Below are 17,485 nucleotides of genomic sequence, written 5' to 3' on the forward strand. Positions count from 1 at the left end.
ACACATTCATTCACTCACACACTCACACACACTCACACACTCACACACACTCACACATTCACTCACTCACATAATCTCTTCTTTTTCTTCCCCTTCAGCCGGTGTCAACGTCACCACCACCTCCACCACTTCCTCTCCATCTTGCGCTCCAGCCGGTGGTGTTGGTGTGGGTGGTGGTGGTGGTGTGGGTGGTGGTGGTGGTGGTGGTGATGGTGGTGGTGTGGGTGGTGGTGTTGGTGTGGGTGGTGGTGTGGCTGGTGGTGGTTGTGATGGTGGTGGTGTAGGTGGTGGTGTGGGTGGTGGTGGTGATAGTGGTGGTGTAGGTGGTGGTGTTGGTGTGGGTGGTGGTGGTGTTGGTGTGGGTGGTGCTGGTGGTGTGGGTGGTGGTGGTGTGGTTGGTGGTGTTGGTGTGGGTGGTGGTGCTGGTGGTGTGGGTGATGGTGGTGTTGGTGTGGGTGGTGTTGGTGGTGTGGGTGGTGCTGATGGTGTTGTCGTAGGTGAGTGCGTGGTGTGCCGGAGTGAGCCGCATAGCTGCACGTTAGTTCACGGCGACAGCGGCCACCTTGCCACGTGCCGCCGCTGCGCCTTGGAGCTGCAGCAGCGTGGCATGGCCTGCCCACTCTGCCGCAGGGAGATCCACTCTGTGGTGCACACGTTCCTGTCCTGACACGACACACACACACAGACAGACACACAACAACAACAACCGCCATTCGCCACTAAGTGGCGGTGACGTCACCACGACGCTTGTGCCAAGCTATGTGCACCCTGAGGCCACGTGAAGTGTCGAACGCCCGCTGGCAGGAGGTCACGGGGCAGACCCAGGTGCCAGGGGTCGACTGACTGAGATCACTGGCTGATGCACCACCTGTGCCCCCTACTGTGCCAACCTGCTGTGCTTTAGCCACCCGGCGCTCCGCTCGTTGTTCTGAGCGTCGCTCCTCCGCCCTCCGTTGTTGTTGGAGGGCAACTACCTCCAACTGCCCAGTAGCATCCTTCACGAGCCTCCACAGAAGCCGATCTTGACACCGCTGTTACCAGTCATCGGCAAGTCCACTCAGCTCCACGTCCTCCTGTACCACATCACTCCATCTCTTCTCTAGCCCGTGCCGCGCCCGCTTAGCCCCCTCGATCCGGCCGAACAAAAGCTGTTTCGGCATGCGGTGGCTGGGCATGCGGGCTACATGACCCAGCCATCGCAGCCTTGCCCGCCGGAGGAGCTCACCGACGGGACCTTGCCCAGATCTTTCAAGGATTTGTGAGCTCCTCACACAATCCAGTCTGGTTAAACCCAGGATGGATTGTAGGCAGGCCAGCCTAAATGTTTCTAACCGGCGAAGATGTTCCATTAGGGGGGGTCCACGTTTCGCAAGCGTAGAGAAGGGAGGGAATGACCGTGGCCGAGAAGACCTGAAGCTTAGTGCGGAGCGACAGACCAGGTAGCTTCCACACAGTGTTACGCAACCGATGAAAAGATATTGCCGTGATGCTGAATAATCCTTGCCAGGACCTTTCCCGGCACACTGAGGAGTGAGATGCCCCTGTAGTTGTTACAGTCTGTGCGGTCCCCCTTCTTAAAAAGGGGGACCACCAGGGCATCCTTCCAATCCTGCGGAACCCGTCCAGTGGTCCAGACCGTTATGATGTCATATAGGGCAGTCTGTGCACAAACGCCACCCTCAGCATTTCGCTTGGGAGATCATCTCTGCCCGCTGCCTTTCCTGGTCTCAGACTCCGGATCGCCTTCAGTACTTCCTCAACAGATGGCACCTCAGCCAGCCACTCACAGGGGGTGACTTCTTCCAATATTTGAGGCACCGCAGCCACAGCAGGGTCATCCTCACTTTGTGCCACGATGTTTTCCTGGCTGAGGGATTTTCCCTCCCCCAGGACCTCACAGAAATGCTCAGCAAATCTGCAAACCTGTTCCTGGGGGTCGGAGATTGGATCACCGTTTTTTCCCCTAATGATGGTAATAGTAAACAGACACAGACACACACACAGACACACACACACAGACACACAGACACGCACAACAATAACAACAACAACCGCCATTCACCACTCAGTGGCAGTAATGTCACCACGACGCTTGTGCCAGGCTATGTGCACCTTGAGGCCACGTGAAGTGTTGACCGACCGCTGGCAGGAGGTCACGGGGCAGACCCAGGTGCCACGGGTCGACTGACTGAGATGATATACACACACAGAGACACACAGACAGATACACACAGACACAGATACACACAGACACACACAGACACACACAGACACAGATACACACACAGAGAGACAGATACAGACAGAGAGAGACACACAGAGACACAGAGAGACAGATAGATACACAGAGAGCGTTTGTTAATGTATGTCTCATTAAGGACAATTTAATGTTCATATCTTTACCTCAGAATGTAAAAAAAATGTTCCTCAAGGTTCAAAATATTTTTTGTTTACCTCAGAATATTTATAAAAAATACTGTTATTTTTTTTACCTCAGAATGTAAAAAAGATTTGTTTTTACCTCACAATATAAAAAAATTGTTTACCTCAATGTAGAAATTCTATTCTTTTACCTCACTCACACTCTTGAATGCGTTTATTGCCGTTTAATATATTAAACTTTTGCACATTTAACCTCATCGTTTCCTGTTATCACTTTACGAGTTCACCGTGTGTGCGTGTGTGTGGGGAGCGTTGGTGCGGCAAAGCAAACCCCTCCAGTGAAGGCCCCCCGTGTGGCATCTAACAGACTGTAGGGGCAAGTGTCTCTTAGCAGCTCGCAGCAGCTGCGACCACCGTCACGACAAAATTATCTTACATCCACGTCCACCCTCTGTGAATATTCACACGCACGTGGGAGACGCGCTAACCCATCCCTAGCGATCCGAGCGGTGCGTCTTAAGAGTGCGAGGATTATTCTCCTGGCCGCTCTAACGCCGTTCCCACGTGACGAGCGACCTGACGGAGCTGCTTTCACTTGGTGCAGGGCAGGCCGCTCGCGTGGACCAAGATTGGCACAGCAGCTCAGTGGGGGGCCCCCTTACACCCTGGTGGCAATACACTTAGTTTAGTTTTACTTAGGGTCTCTGTTAGTGTGGGTCTCTGTGGGTATCTGTGTGGGTCTCTATGGGTCTCTGTGGGTCTCTATGAGTATGGGTCTCTGTGGGTCTCTGTGGGTATGGGTCTCTGTGGGTCTGTGTGGGTCTCTATGAGTATGGGTCTCTGTGGGCCTGTGTGGGTCTCTATGAGTGTGGGTCTCTGTGAGTCTATGTGGGTCTCTGTGAGTCTGTGTGGGTCTCTATGAGTATGGGTCTCTGTGAGTGTGTGTGGGTCTCTATGGGTCTCTGTGGGTCTATGTGGGTCTCTATGAGTATGGGTCTCTGTGGGTGTCTGTGTGGGTCTCTATGAGTATGGGTCTCTGTGGGTGTCTCTGTGGGTCTGTGTGGGTCTCTATGAGTATGGGTCTGTGGGTCTATGTGAGTGTGGGTGTCTGTGGGTCTCTGTGAGTCTATGTGGGTCTCTATGAGTCTCTTTGGGTGTCTGTGCGTCTCTATGAGTCTCTGTGGGTGTCTCTGTGGGTCTCTATGAGTCTCTGTGGGTGTCTCTGTGGGTCTCTATGAGTCTCTGTGGGTGTCTCTGTTGGTCTGTGTGGGTCTCTGTGAGTCTGTGTGGGTCTCTATGAGTATGGGTCTCTATGAGTATGGGTCTCTATGAGTCTCTGTGGGTCTCTGTGAGTATGGGTCTCTATGAGTCTGTGTGGGTCTCTGTGGGTCTCTGTGGGTCTCTATGAGTCTCTATGGGTCTGTGTTGGTCTCTATGAGTATGGGTCTCTGTGAGTATGGGTCTCTGTGGGTCTCTATGGGTCTGTGTGGGTCTTTCCCTCCCCCCCTTTATCCCCTGGCCGTCGCCTCCCCCTCGGGTGCGGCCACGCCCACACCTCATCCAATCAGGAGTCTCTGGCTCACGGATGACGCGTCACCTCCGGCTTCCGGTGCTCAGCAGCACTTCCGGGGGCGTGGAGAGTCCTGGGAGTCGGCGGCTGCGTCACATGACGACTCCCACGTGGCTGCGTGCTGCCCGCTCCGTCCGTAGTTACCGTGAAAGACTTGAGACTTGCTGTATTTAGACTATATCGTGACATATTGAGGCGTTTAAACAATCACGGTTTGTTACTTGAACGATTTCCCTTCCCGCCGTGTAATAATGGACAGTGTTTGGTAAGACTTTGTTTTATTTTTCATCATAACGGGACACATTTTTTACATTATTCCACATGCATAGCGGGGGGTAGGGTGTGAGCTTGAGACGTTTGGAAGCCGGTTTAGCATGAGCACTTTTAAGATTTCGTCAATAATGTAATCGGTGTTGCTCAAGCAAATGCATTATGAAGTTTGCACACGTGTCAATAACAAATTGCATTTATTTTTTACACATGGGAAAATGTGTTCATTTTTTTTTGCAGAAAATTGCAAATGTAGTTTCTTTTCCAAGAGTTGTGAAAATTCTGCCTTTATTCTTAATGCTCTGTTGAGCACGAAGTGCCCGTGGCGTAACCTGTGGTAATCTCCATATATATGAAAGGCAAAGTTGTGATTGTGTGTGTTGTCTGTACTTCTCCACATGCAACAAACTGGAAATTTGCCATGTGGGTACTTTCCAGACTGTACACCATGCACAAATTATGAAAATACACTTTTGTATATTTTTTTAGGGGGGGGGGCTCAATAATGTATTTATTTTTTGCACGGCAAGTGAGCTGTGACGTCAAATCTGTCACGTGACCACTTGTGTGCACCCAGCACGTGCCTGTCCGAGTAATAAACTCCACTTGTGAACACTTGTGTGTACCCAGCACGTGCCTGCCCAAGTAATAAACTCCACTTGTGTGTACCCAGCACGTGCCTGTCCGAGTAATAAACTCCACTCGTGAACACTTGTGTGAACCCAGCACGTGCCTGTCCGAGTAATAAACTCCACTCGTGAACACTTGTGTGAACCCAGCACGTGCCTGTCCGAGTAATAAACTCCACTCGTTAACACTTGTGTGTGTACCCAGCACGTGCCTGTCCAAGTAATAAACTCCACTCGTTAACACTTGTGTGTACCCAGCACGTGCCTGTCCAAGTAATAAACTCCACTCGTTAACACTTGTGTGCGCCCAGCACGTGCCTGTCCAAGTAATAAACTCCACTCGTGAACACTTGTGTGAACCCAGCACGTGCCTGTCCGAGTAATAAACTCCACTCGTTAACACTTGTGTGTACCCAGCACGTGCCTGTCCGAGTAATAAACTCCACTCGTGAACACTTGTGTGAACTCAGCACGTGCCTGTCTGAGTAATAAACTCCACTCGTGAACACTTGTGTGTACCCAGCACGTGCCTGTCCGAGTAATAAACTCCACTCGTGAACACTTGTGTGTACCCAGCACGTGCCTGTCCGAGTAATAAACTCCACTTGTGTGTACCCAGCACGTGCCTGTCCAAGTAATACACTCCACTCGTGAACACTTGTGTGTACCCAGCACGTGCCTGTCCGAGTAATAAACTCCACTTGTGTGTACCCAGCACGTGCCTGTCCAAGTAATAAACTCCACACGTGAACACTTGTGTGTACCCAGCACGTGCCTGCCCAAGTAATAAACTCCTGAGCACGAGGCGCGAGCGACTAACCAAGACATGGACAGAAGCGAGTGGTGGCAAGGCGAGTTGGCAGACGACGTCTACCGCGTCCTTCGAGAGAAGGTATCCGCCTCTCTCATTAATAGGCCTCCTACACGCAGACGCAAATCCCACGAACTGATTTACACGGCACGTACGTTTGAGTGCTCGACTCGCAGTGGGAAAGTTGCAAGTTTAATCCTGGCCAGCGGGTCGACCCGGCCCCCTATCTCTCCGGGGACTATAACACGAGCGATATGGTACCTTGTGGAAGAATAAAAGTGGCTGTGCTTTGGAGGTACGGATCTCCACACCTTATGGTTTTTTTTCATCATAGGCTGAGGACTACCGAATGAGTTCTTCGCCATCTTTCACTCGCTTGAACAGGGAGACAATTTGGCCCGTGGCTTTTGTCACTCTTGGTTTGCGTGACGGCGAAAATTAACTGCTGTGGCCCACCGTAACCGGGCACGTCGCCTCCTTAGACCCCCAGAATAATCTATTATCGTTTAAAAACACCTCTTGACCTCTTGACCCAACTCTACAGCGTCCCAACTGCTCTCCCAACCCCGTGTCCTCTGTTTTTTCCCCCTCGCAGGAGCTGTCACTGCCTCGGTTTTGCGCACGCTCGCCCCAGCTGCACCTCCGTCGCCACTTCGTCGACCTCCTGGCAACTCTGAGCGAGCAGCTGCAGCTGGGTGTGGCCACGCACCACCTGGCCATCCCGATGTTAGACGTGTTCATGGACCGCCACAACATCACCGTCCGCTGCCTCTACACCTGCTCAATCTGCTACCTCATTATAGCAGGTCGGTCAATCGCTCACGTGACCCACCCACCCACCCGATCACTCGCTCATCTCTCGCTCGCACGCTTGGTCGCTTGTTCACCGTCGGCATGCGTGTCCCTGACACCCTGCGCAGCCAAGTTCGAGGAGATGGGTGAGCAGGTGCCGCGACTGGACTGGGTGAACCGGCTGGAGGTGATGACCAAGCAAGGGCTGAGTCTGTCCAAGGAGGAATTGCAGCAGACGGAGGTAGCTGCATGCCCATATTAATTTGGCATGCAATGTTTCACCCCAGAACCGTTCCGTGCATTGTCATGATTCAAGGTCGCGATTTGATTCAAGAAACCAATTGTTTTGTCTTGTTACTTTACAATCTTACTCTTTGGGTCTGTCGGTAAAGTAACGTAGATAGAAAAATAATTTTAAAAATCTCGACGTTTCGATGGCAACACAAGCAGTCGTCCTCAGGTGATTGCTTTTGTTGTGATCGAAACGTCAAAGACCCAAAGAATATGAACACATCATCTCTGTTTCATGCCAACTAATTATTCTGTAGACAATTTGAATGTACAGCCCGAATTTGAATATAGAAGCGTGTCTTTTTACTAGATAACAGGAAGGCAAAAGCTGCAGAATAACATTACCACAGCAGACCTGACGAATGAACGTGGAGTGGTGCTCATTTATTTGTATGGCACTGGAACAAGTGCAGGAAATTCTCCCATCCTATGGTGGGGCTCAGTCTCTCCATAAAACAATCACCCCGTGACGATTTGCTTGCGATGCGATGGAAACGTCGTGATATTTTTTATTAATTTTTCAAATCTACGTGGCTTTACCGACAGACCCAAAAGAATATGATGGTCTTCTTTGGTTCTTTCGGTAAAGTCACGTAGAATGAGAATAAAATAATAACTTGATAAAATAAAATAACACAATAATGAGAATATTATTGTGTTATTTTATCAATTTATTATTTTATTCTCATTCTACGTGACTTTACCAAAAGAACCAAAGAAGATGAATCCTTGCAAGTCACGAAAGCTTCAAATCGAAATTTAATATGATGGTCATTGCATTTACCCGTGCAGACGAAGGGCCGAGTTGACTCCTTGACCAGACATTTGAACTGTTTTGCGAGCCATGCACCAAATAAACCCTCCAGGCAACACGCAGCAGCGTGGCGGACTGAATGCTTCACGGAGTGGTGGCAGCTGTGCCGTGCCAGCCCACTCTCCCATCTGCCTCCCCCCTGCACAGTTCCTGCTGCTGCGTACACTCGACTGGAACCTGTGCACGCCCACAGCGGCGCACTTCGTGGACCACTTCCTGTGGCTGTCGCGGCGTGAGGACGCCCCGGCTGGAGGCTCGTCCTACCGGCACGCGTACACCATCAAGTACACGGCCCACTTCCTTCAGCTCGCCCTGCAAGGTGCTCGCAGAGCTGTAGAGGAGCGCTTCGTAGGCACCGGCCTTGCAGCGCTAAGGTGACCGGCGACAGAAGGGGCAGTGCCTGAAACGTCACCGAATATATATATTTTTGTCCAACGTCGGAATGTTTGTTCAAATGTTCAGGGTGCCGTTGGCCCAACGTTCCTCATTCACTGGGTGCTTGTGCGTTTAAGCGTCTGTGTGCCTGCCTGTCATTCCTGTGTGCAGGGTAGAGGTGGCGTAGCGGTTAGCGCTACGCTGCAGCTACGACCCTGGACACCCTGGTCCAACGCCCGCTCACGGCTATCACCGGTGACGATTATCTGAACCGGTCCTGGGCCTCCCCTAGGTCGACTCGGCCTCAAATGAGTAACTCAATGCGGTGTGTAAACATCACCAGCACTGGGGAGACAAAGGCGGCCGGGCGTGGTGCTGACCGCCCACCCCCTCGTGTGTCGTGCCGACCTTCATAGGTGCTGCTACTCGCTAGCAGCACTTGCCCCCAACAGTCTGTTAAGGCTAAACGGAGGGTTATTGTCTTTGTTTGTGTGTATGCAGACCACGTATTCCTGAGTTTCCGTCCATCCGTGGTGGCGGCTGCAAGCATAGCATTGGCCCGTATAGAAGTGAAGCTGCCCTCTGCGTGGACTCTGTACATGCAACACTTCACTGGCCTTGCCTGGGAGATGATCCTGCCATGCGCGGAGCAGCTGATTTGGTGATTTGCACGACAAACAACACAAAGCTCTCCTAAGTGACCGTTTAAGAGACCTATTAAGGCTGAGTTGTGGCTCACGAGGCAGCAACGTGCTCTTTTCTCTCCACAATTTATGTTTACAAACCATACCGGTTACCCGTTAAAGCCGAATTTACCCAAGGGAAATTGAATACAGGTTATGCATCGCTGCCCAAACCATCACTGCTGCCCAAACCATCACTGCTTTAAGATTAACTGTTAGTCACAGGAAGGTGAAAGTGTCTCCCAGATCAACTGAGCAATGTCGGTGCGACCAAGGTAGTCATGTCGATTCAACATTCACACGGTGGAGGCCAGTATCTCCAGAGGACAAATACTGTTGTCAAGTTGGCATGACGAGAGACTACTAAAAAAACCAACGAGTATGCCATTGTGCAACAGATGGCAAATATTTTAAACAATATCCATGACGACTAAATGAAGCTGATATGTGGATTCCTGTGCGTGCGAATTTCACGTCCTAGTCCATCACGGATGCCCTGAGACTCGGTGAGGGGCCCCAGCATTACCCATGGTGCCTTGTGACTCATTGGTAGATGGGCCCTTATGGTTGAGGTTTCTCATCACCTTGCTGAATTAAATAAGCAGATGAACGCTAAACGAGTAGACATTCTTACAGTGCTGTTGCTGGCTTCTTAGCATTTTGGGCCTGTGCTTAGCAACCGTTATTTAAACTTAACAACATTAAGTTGCACACTCTTAATTTTTAGAGATTGGGAAGTATGCTTTTCAGATTTTGCCCCAGGGTTTTTTCCACTTATGCTATATTGAGGACAAACTACTACAAACGACAGTACTATGCAGTGGTGTTAATTACTGCAGTACATCCCATGTGTTTTTATTGATGTCAAATTATTATATTGCTGTCAAGGGTACGGTGTGATATTGGGTTCAAGGATTACAAGATGGCTTGAACCTAACATGATTAGACACACAGGCATGGACCTGTGTGTGTCAAGATGGGCTTGAACCTAATATGATTAGACACACAGGCATGGACCTGTGTGTGTCAAGATGGGCTTGAACCTAACATGATTAGACCCACAGGCATGGACCTGTGTGCGTCAAGATGGGCTTGAACCTAACATGATTAGACACACAGGCATGGACCTGTGTGTGTCAAGATGGGCTTGAACCTAACATGATTAGACACACAGGCATGGACCTGTGTGTGTCAAGATGGGCTTGAACCTAACATGATTAGACCCACAGGCATGGACCTGTGTGTGTCAAGATGGGCTTGAACCTAACATGATTAGACACACAGGCATGGACCTGTGTGTGTCAAGATGGGCTTGAACCTAACATGATTAGACCCACAGGCATGGACCTGTGTGTGTCAAGATGGGCTTGAACCTAACATGATTAGACACACAGGCATGGACCTGTGTGTGTCAAGATGGGCTTGAACCTAACATGATTAGACCCACAGGCATGGACCTGTGTGTGTCAAGATGGGCTTGAACCTAACATGATTAGACCCACAGGCATGGACCTGTGTGTGTCAAGATGGGCTTAAACCTAACATGATTAGACACACAGGCATGGACCTGTGTGTGTCAAGATGGGCTTGAACCTAACATGATTAGACACACAGGCATGGACCTGTGTGTGTCAAGATGGGCTTGAACCTAACATGATGAGACCCACAGGCATGGACCTGTGTGTCTGTTCTAACTCTACATCCTCCCCCTGTGTTCGAACTCTTCAGTAAATACAACTTCAACAGGAAGCAGGTCATGGAGCTTCAGGAAAATCCTGCTGTCCACTCTGAGCAGCCCTCCCACTCAGCCTCAGCCATACCACGTGTGCCTCGTCACCAGTCAACTCAACAGCAGCAGCAGCACCCACAGCCACTACAGCAGCCACAGCAACAGCAGCAACAGCAGCAGCAACAGCAGCAGCCACAGCAGCAGCAACAGCAGCAACAGCAGCAACAGCAGCAGCAGCAACAGTAGCAACAACAGCAACAACAGCAACAGCAACAACAGCAACAGCAACAACAGCAATAGCAGCAGCAGCCACAGCAGCAGCAGCAGTCACAGCAGCAGCAACAGCAGCAACAAATGATGCAGCAGCAACAGCCACAGCAGCAGCAGGAGGAGCAGAAGCACTGAGTGCCCACGCCATGCCCCCCACGCCGTGCCCCCCACGCCGTGCCCCCCACGCCGTGCCCCCCCCCCCCCCACGCTGCCTCGTGCCGGCCAAGCATCTGGTGCCCAAGTCGGTGCAGACGCCACCTGTGGAGGTGGGTCAGGAGATGGAGTCGTCGTCGCCGCCGCTGCCGCCGCCGTTCAGCAAAGAGACCCTTGGCAACATTTGGGATGACCACGATTTGGCCGCGCAAGCCGCGTGTCAGCAGGAACCTGGCCATCGAGCCGCACAACAGATATATCGGCGGGCTGTGCGGCGCTTGATGTTGCGTTTTCGGCAGGGCACTGATTTCAGGAATGCAGAACGCGGAGCGAGTTGTCGGTCAAAGCTCAGCTCGTCAGAGCTTTGGTCGGCAAGCTGGGGGGGTGGGGGGTGTTCAAGGGGGCTGTAGATTACCGGCAACGAAAGCGTCGCAGAATCTTCGTGACGGTTGCAAATTTCAATTAATGAGGTGTCGTGCTGCACGCAATCCCACGAATATCGCAAACCGACTTCCGCTGGTCAAGAGGCCAGCCGAACGCCGACAAATAGTGGGTCGGCCTGCAGTTAAAAGCCACGCTGTTGGGGCCCGGCTCCGCTCTGGCCATTTTATGTTTGGCCATGAATTCAAATGGCCAAAGAGACATAGTAAGAATTGTCTTCAAGCCTAAGTGAGCATTGGTTGATGCTTATTTTCACGGGAGTTTCTCAGCCAATGAAGGTATTTTTTAAGGACATGTCTGTGAAGCGATCGTTGCCGTTCCACAAAGCGGTACTTACTGCGTCAATCCCGGAGGAATAATTGGTCGCGAAAGCCTACGTGTTAAACTGGAATAATTGTAGAATCCACCTCTGTGTGCGAATTGAACTGGCGACTATCTGGTTATAGGTTGGACACTTTTATCACTGCGCTACACTGAACAACATTACCAAATACACTGAACATAATGTGCCATCTGTTTAGCCGTTAAAAGAATTGAGGAGAAAAAAATAACCACGCGTGGAATTTGTACCAATCTCATGTCTCTGTTGCGGGGCATAGTGTTAGCCCAAAGCCACCCAGACACTTCCATTAAACAGTGCGAACTCTCTGCTACTTGTTTTTATATATTGCGACCTTGTCACTTATGCATCTCTCAGAAAGAATGTGTATTAATGAAATTACGTGAAATTGTAGGGATGGCAAAGTCAGGTTCGCAGTTTTCTACATCGACATGTGAAAGATGCTGCTACGGACAGGTGTAATGCTGTAATTTCATTGTGGATAATTATGTACACTTTAAATGGGCACATTTAATCCTGTGTGTGACTGGGTGACAGCATTTAGATTCAGAATTATCTCTTGCATGTGAGACAAGGGAATCATTCATTGTTTTAGACTATTAATCTAGAGAAAATTGTGTTACTGATAAAACTGTCTTCCTGCTCAAACGATCATGGCATGATATTCGTATTTGTGGTCCTGATCCAGTGTTGGTAATTCCTTTAATATCACCATCAAAGACTAGTTAAACCTGCAATTGACGAAAAAATCCGATCATAACAGCGCAGGTTGTAAAATCATGTTTTACTTGCGAATAAACACCAACGGTTTCTTCTTAAGCAGTGCATTGTGGTTCTCTTACCTTTGGTCACTGTCAAAATAAATCTGAGCAAATCTGACCGACTGTCAGGTAGCACCAATACAGAGATGGGTAACTCTAGGCCCATTTAGTCATTGATCAGACTCATCAGTGTGGTATCATCACCAATACAGAGATGGGTAACTCTAGGCCCATGTAGTCATTGATCAGACTCATCAGTGTGGTATTATCACCAATACAGAGATGGGTAACTCTAAGCCCATTAAGTGATTGATCAGACTCATCAGTGTGGTATCATCACCAATACAGAGATGGGTAACTAGGCCCATGTAGTCATTGATCAGACTCATCAGTGTGGTATCATCACCAATACAGAGATGGGTAACTCTAGGCCCATGTAGTCATTGATCAGACTCATCAGTGTGGTATCATCACCAATACAGAGATGGGTAACTCTAGGCCCATTTAGTCATTGATCAGACTCATCAGTGTGGTATCATCACCAATACAGAGATGGGTAACTCTAGGCCCATGTAGTCATTGATCAGACTCATCAGTGTGGTATTATCACCAATACAGAGATGGTTAACTCTAAGCCCATTTAGTGATTGATCAGACTCATCAGTGTGGTATCATCACCAATACAGAGATGGGTAACTAGGCCCATGTAGTCATTGATCAGACTCATCAGTGTGGTATCATCACCAATACAGAGATGGGTAACTCTAGGCCCATGTAGTCATTGATCAGACTCATCAGTGTGGTATCATCACCAATACAGAGATGGGTAACTCTAGGCCCATTTAGTCATTGATCAGACTCATCAGTGTGGTATCATCACCAATACAGAGATGGGTAACTCTAGGCCCATGTAGTCATTGATCAGACTCATCAGTGTGGTATTATCACCAATACAGAGATGGTTAACTCTAAGCCCATTTAGTGATTGATCAGACTCATCAGTGTGGTATCATCACCAATACAGAGATGGGTAACTAGGCCCATGTAGTCATTGATCAGACTCATCAGTGTGGTATCATCACCAATACAGAGATGGGTAACTCTAGGCCCATGTAGTCATTGATCAGACTCATCAGTATGGTATCATCACCAATACAGAGATGGGTAACTCTAAGCCCATTTAGTGATTGATCAGATTCATCAGTGTGGTATCATCACCAATACAGAGATGGGTAACTCTAGGCCCATGTAGTCATTGATCAGACTCATCAGTGTGGTATTATCACCAATACAGAGATGGGTAACTCTAAGCCCATTTAGTGATTGATCAGACTCATCAGTGTGGTATCATCACCAATACAGAGATGGGTAACTAGGCCCATTTAGTCATTGATCAGACTCATCAGTGTGGTATCATCACCAATACAGAGATGGGTAACTCTAGGCCCATGTAGTCATTGATCAGACTCATCAGTGTGGTATCATCACCAATACAGAGATGGGTAACTCTAGGTCCATTTAGTCATTGATCAGACTCATCAGTGTGGTATCATCACCAATACAGAGATGGGTAACTCTAGGCCCATTTAGTCATTGATCAGACTCATCAGTGTGGTATCATCACCAATACAGAGATGGGTAACTCTAGGCCCATGTAGTCATTGATCAGACTCATCAGTGTGGTATTATCACCAATACAGAGATGGTTAACTCTAAGCCCATTTAGTGATTGATCAGACTCATCAGTGTGGTATCATCACCAATACAGAGATGGGTAACTAGGCCCATGTAGTCATTGATCAGATTCATCAGTGTGGTATCATCACCAATACAGAGATGGGTAACTCTAGGCCCATTTAGTCATTGATCAGACTCATCAGTGTGGTATCATCACCAATACAGAGATGGGTAACTCTAGGCCCATGTAGTCATTGATCAGACTCATCAGTGTGGTATTATCACCAATACAGAGATGGTTAACTCTAAGCCCATTTAGTGATTGATCAGACTCATCAGTGTGGTATCATCACCAATACAGAGATGGGTAACTAGGCCCATGTAGTCATTGATCAGACTCATCAGTGTGGTATCATCACCAATACAGAGATGGGTAACTCTAGGCCCATTTAGTCATTGATCAGACTCATCAGTGTGGTATCATCACCAATGCTCACTGCAGTGAAGACTGCCTCTGGCAAGCCACACATGTAGAGTTACCACTTTCACACCGCGGGGTCAATTAGCTGGGCTAAATCAAAGCTGCTTGAGAAAAATACAATACAAACTCAGCGTCTGATGTCACGCTACTGCTAAGGCAAGATGAGCCTATCATAATAGTAACACTGTGTGTCTGTGTACACCTATGTTAATCACACTGTTGTTGTATATATAGGTGTTATGAAAATTGATGAAAAAAATGAAAATTAAATGAAATTTGAGATTTGCATAATTTATCCGAAATTATGTTAATTGGTGTAATTATGCGCATAAATTATGCTGATTCGAGAGATAATCGTATTAATTTATGCGAGTGGGCGTGGTTAGGATAATGCCGGTCGTTATGGATTATCAGGTCGAGCCTCGGTGACGAGGATTGTGTTATGAATTGGAATGACGCAATTAATCGTATGCAGTGACGCAGGCGTTGTGAGCGTGAATGAGAGAGAGTCGATTCGACTCTGCTCTTTAATTCCGTATTATCGATAAGGATACGATTACTCTCGATTGAACATTACGAATTATGTGTGTTATGGATTATGTGTGGTGATTGTGTGCTTATGATAGGTCCCCAGGATTCAGATCTCATACGCAGAACAATATTATGCAGAATTTCAGGAAGAATCACACACAAACCTTCTGCTTTAATCAATTTTATTTCTAGCTAACTTTAATTTTTGGATAATATGAAAAACTCAATCTCGGGATTTTGGAATTTCAACACAGCGTTAACACGATACCATCACGATTGCGTTGTTTCACCTCGATAGCGGCACCTGTGGTTAATTCCCGACGCGTAACGCAATCGATCGGTTGTTGAGAGAGAGAGATTAAAAACATGCGAACTATTCTATCAAACCTTAACTTTATAATATGCAAACTCGTATGCTTGAATTGTTACACAACACGGCACTTGGTCTTTGATTCGTATCCAATCCTTAATACATTCTGATATGCGAAGTTATTATGCTTGAAATCGTCAGCACAGTACCACGTTGATGTTCGTTCATTGATTCATAACGATTATGAATTTAAAGCGTTCGACTGGAATACTTCTAATTGCCTTATCGACACCACTCGATGGCCGCAATGCTTCGTTACTTGAATTGTCACACAAAACAGCATTCGGTCACTGATCATGCGCGGCCCTTAATGCAATTATTGTCACGTTGTTAACAATAGGATGACTGATTATTATGCAATGCTACTCGTTGACAGGGCACTCCAACCAGTATTATTCTTGGAGGCACAAATATGCGTCTGAATTCGTTATTTCATTCGTGGATACCGGCAAGATTATGCAGAAAGACAAATATTAACGAACGACTCAAGTATTCCTAATCAACTTCTCAACGCGACTCAATGGGTGGCGATGTTTCCTTTTGAGATCCTTATCTCGGGCCAATCTTTTAATTGATTGTGGCCAGACCCCTGACAGGGAACCGGTTGAACCCGCTCTTCAACCCCGCGAGCGGCGCGCCGTGGTGAGGTACCAAGAATGAATCCTTGTTAATGGGTCAGTTGGTAATTTATGCGGTTAGAAGTACAGCCCCAGCACAACATTACAGAGAAAATTATGAACACTCTTAAAAACGATAGATTATTCACTCGGTCGTTGCGATGTTTCCACAATCACGGATGGTTCAATGGCTTGAGGTTTTTAGGCTTTGTTAATGACCCGTGTGTGTGTGTGTTGAATGGTGTGAGTGGTGAAAGAGTAGGCCAATGTTCGGAATCGATTCTTTGCGTCAAGCAGACGTCTGGTTTGTGTGTAGTGGGGGGCAGTGTATCATACGTATCAGTTGATTCTTCTTTCAGTAGTTGGTTCGGACTCGATGGACGTTGGTGAACGAGTAGATGCGTTGTTGTAGCTGAGATGACCGTCTGGTAGACGGCGTTAGAAGCACGCCCGCAGCGGCGCGCTGGTGCTGATGGCTGGTGCTGATGGCACGCTGGTGGCGCGCGCTTCCTCTCCTTGAAGACGCGCGAACGCGCCCGTGCTGGTTCGCTGATAGCAGTTTCTCTCCACTGCTGGCTGAGCTGCTGCACGCTCTTGCTTGGCGTTGCTGGCCGCGCTCTTTCTCCTTGAAGATGCGCGAACGCGCCCGTGCTGATTCGCTGACAGCAGTTTCCTCCACTGCTGGATGAGCTACGCCGGCGCGCGCTCTTTCCACTGCTGTAGTAGCTGACGCTGCGCTCGCGAGCGACAGGTCAAGTTTTTCTTCTGCTGAGTTGAGTTGAGATGAGTCTTCTTCTGTTGAGCTGAGTTGAGATGAGTCTTCTTCTGTTGAGCTGAGTTGAGATGAGTCTTCTTCTGTTGAGCTGCCCCCGAGGGCTGATGAGTTGGCCCCGAGGGCTGACGAGCTGGTTTCAATGCTGAAACGGCTCCTTTTTATGCCAAAAATCTCTCCCCTTCTCGGCTCCCCCTCACGAGGTGGAGCTATCTTTGATCTGATCGTATGTCGGTGGGGGGGTTCGTGTGTCGGTGGTGGGGGGGGTTCGTGTGTCAGTGTGTATGTTTGTGTGTGTGTCATTTATGACACGGTCCTGTTCGGGTCTTTCCTCAAGCCATAAACATCAAGACAACAGACACCTCGATTCATCTTGGTGGCGTCTGGTTGTCTGATCCCTCCACCCAGAGAGAGGGGCGGGTTCCCCCCCCCCTTTTCCGTACGCGTTCCGACGCACAAAGAAATGGTTAAGATTTTTTTTAAGTTTAACATTTCACATCACAGTTGGTATCTTATCATACACAGTTATGATCCTGCTTGTGATTCATAGTATTTGATTTATTTCCAAGTGAAGATGCTCTTCCGAGCGTATGCATTTTATCACGTTCTGCAGGGAAAGACAAAGGTGGCCGGGAGCACCTCTTTATACTTTTGACTTATATTGCTCAAATACCATTTGGTCCCATGTTCGCCAAGACTCGTGTTTGTAACTGCGTCCTCCCGACA

General features: G+C 48.6%; 1 protein-coding gene across 1 annotated transcript; it reads left to right on the plus strand.

Moving 5' to 3' along the window:
• Positions 1-5,916: 5,916 nt before the first annotated feature.
• LOC142913397 (cyclin-J-like) lies at positions 5,917-10,694 on the plus strand. Its single transcript, XM_076060937.1, has 6 exons — positions 5,917-5,946; positions 6,258-6,468; positions 6,583-6,695; positions 7,707-7,878; positions 8,436-8,595; positions 10,346-10,694. Exons 1-6 carry the CDS (start codon positions 5,917-5,919, stop codon positions 10,590-10,592), a joined length of 933 nt encoding a protein of 310 aa, XP_075917052.1. The 3' UTR covers positions 10,593-10,694.
• Positions 10,695-17,485: the final 6,791 nt, after the last annotated feature.

The sequence above is a fragment of the Petromyzon marinus genome, unplaced genomic scaffold, assembly GCF_048934315.1.
Source record: "Petromyzon marinus isolate PM22_M1 ecotype Great Lakes invasive population unplaced genomic scaffold, UKy_Petmar_22M1.pri1.0 PM_G_Scaffold_25, whole genome shotgun sequence".
Lineage (NCBI taxonomy): Eukaryota > Metazoa > Chordata > Hyperoartia > Petromyzontiformes > Petromyzontidae > Petromyzon > Petromyzon marinus.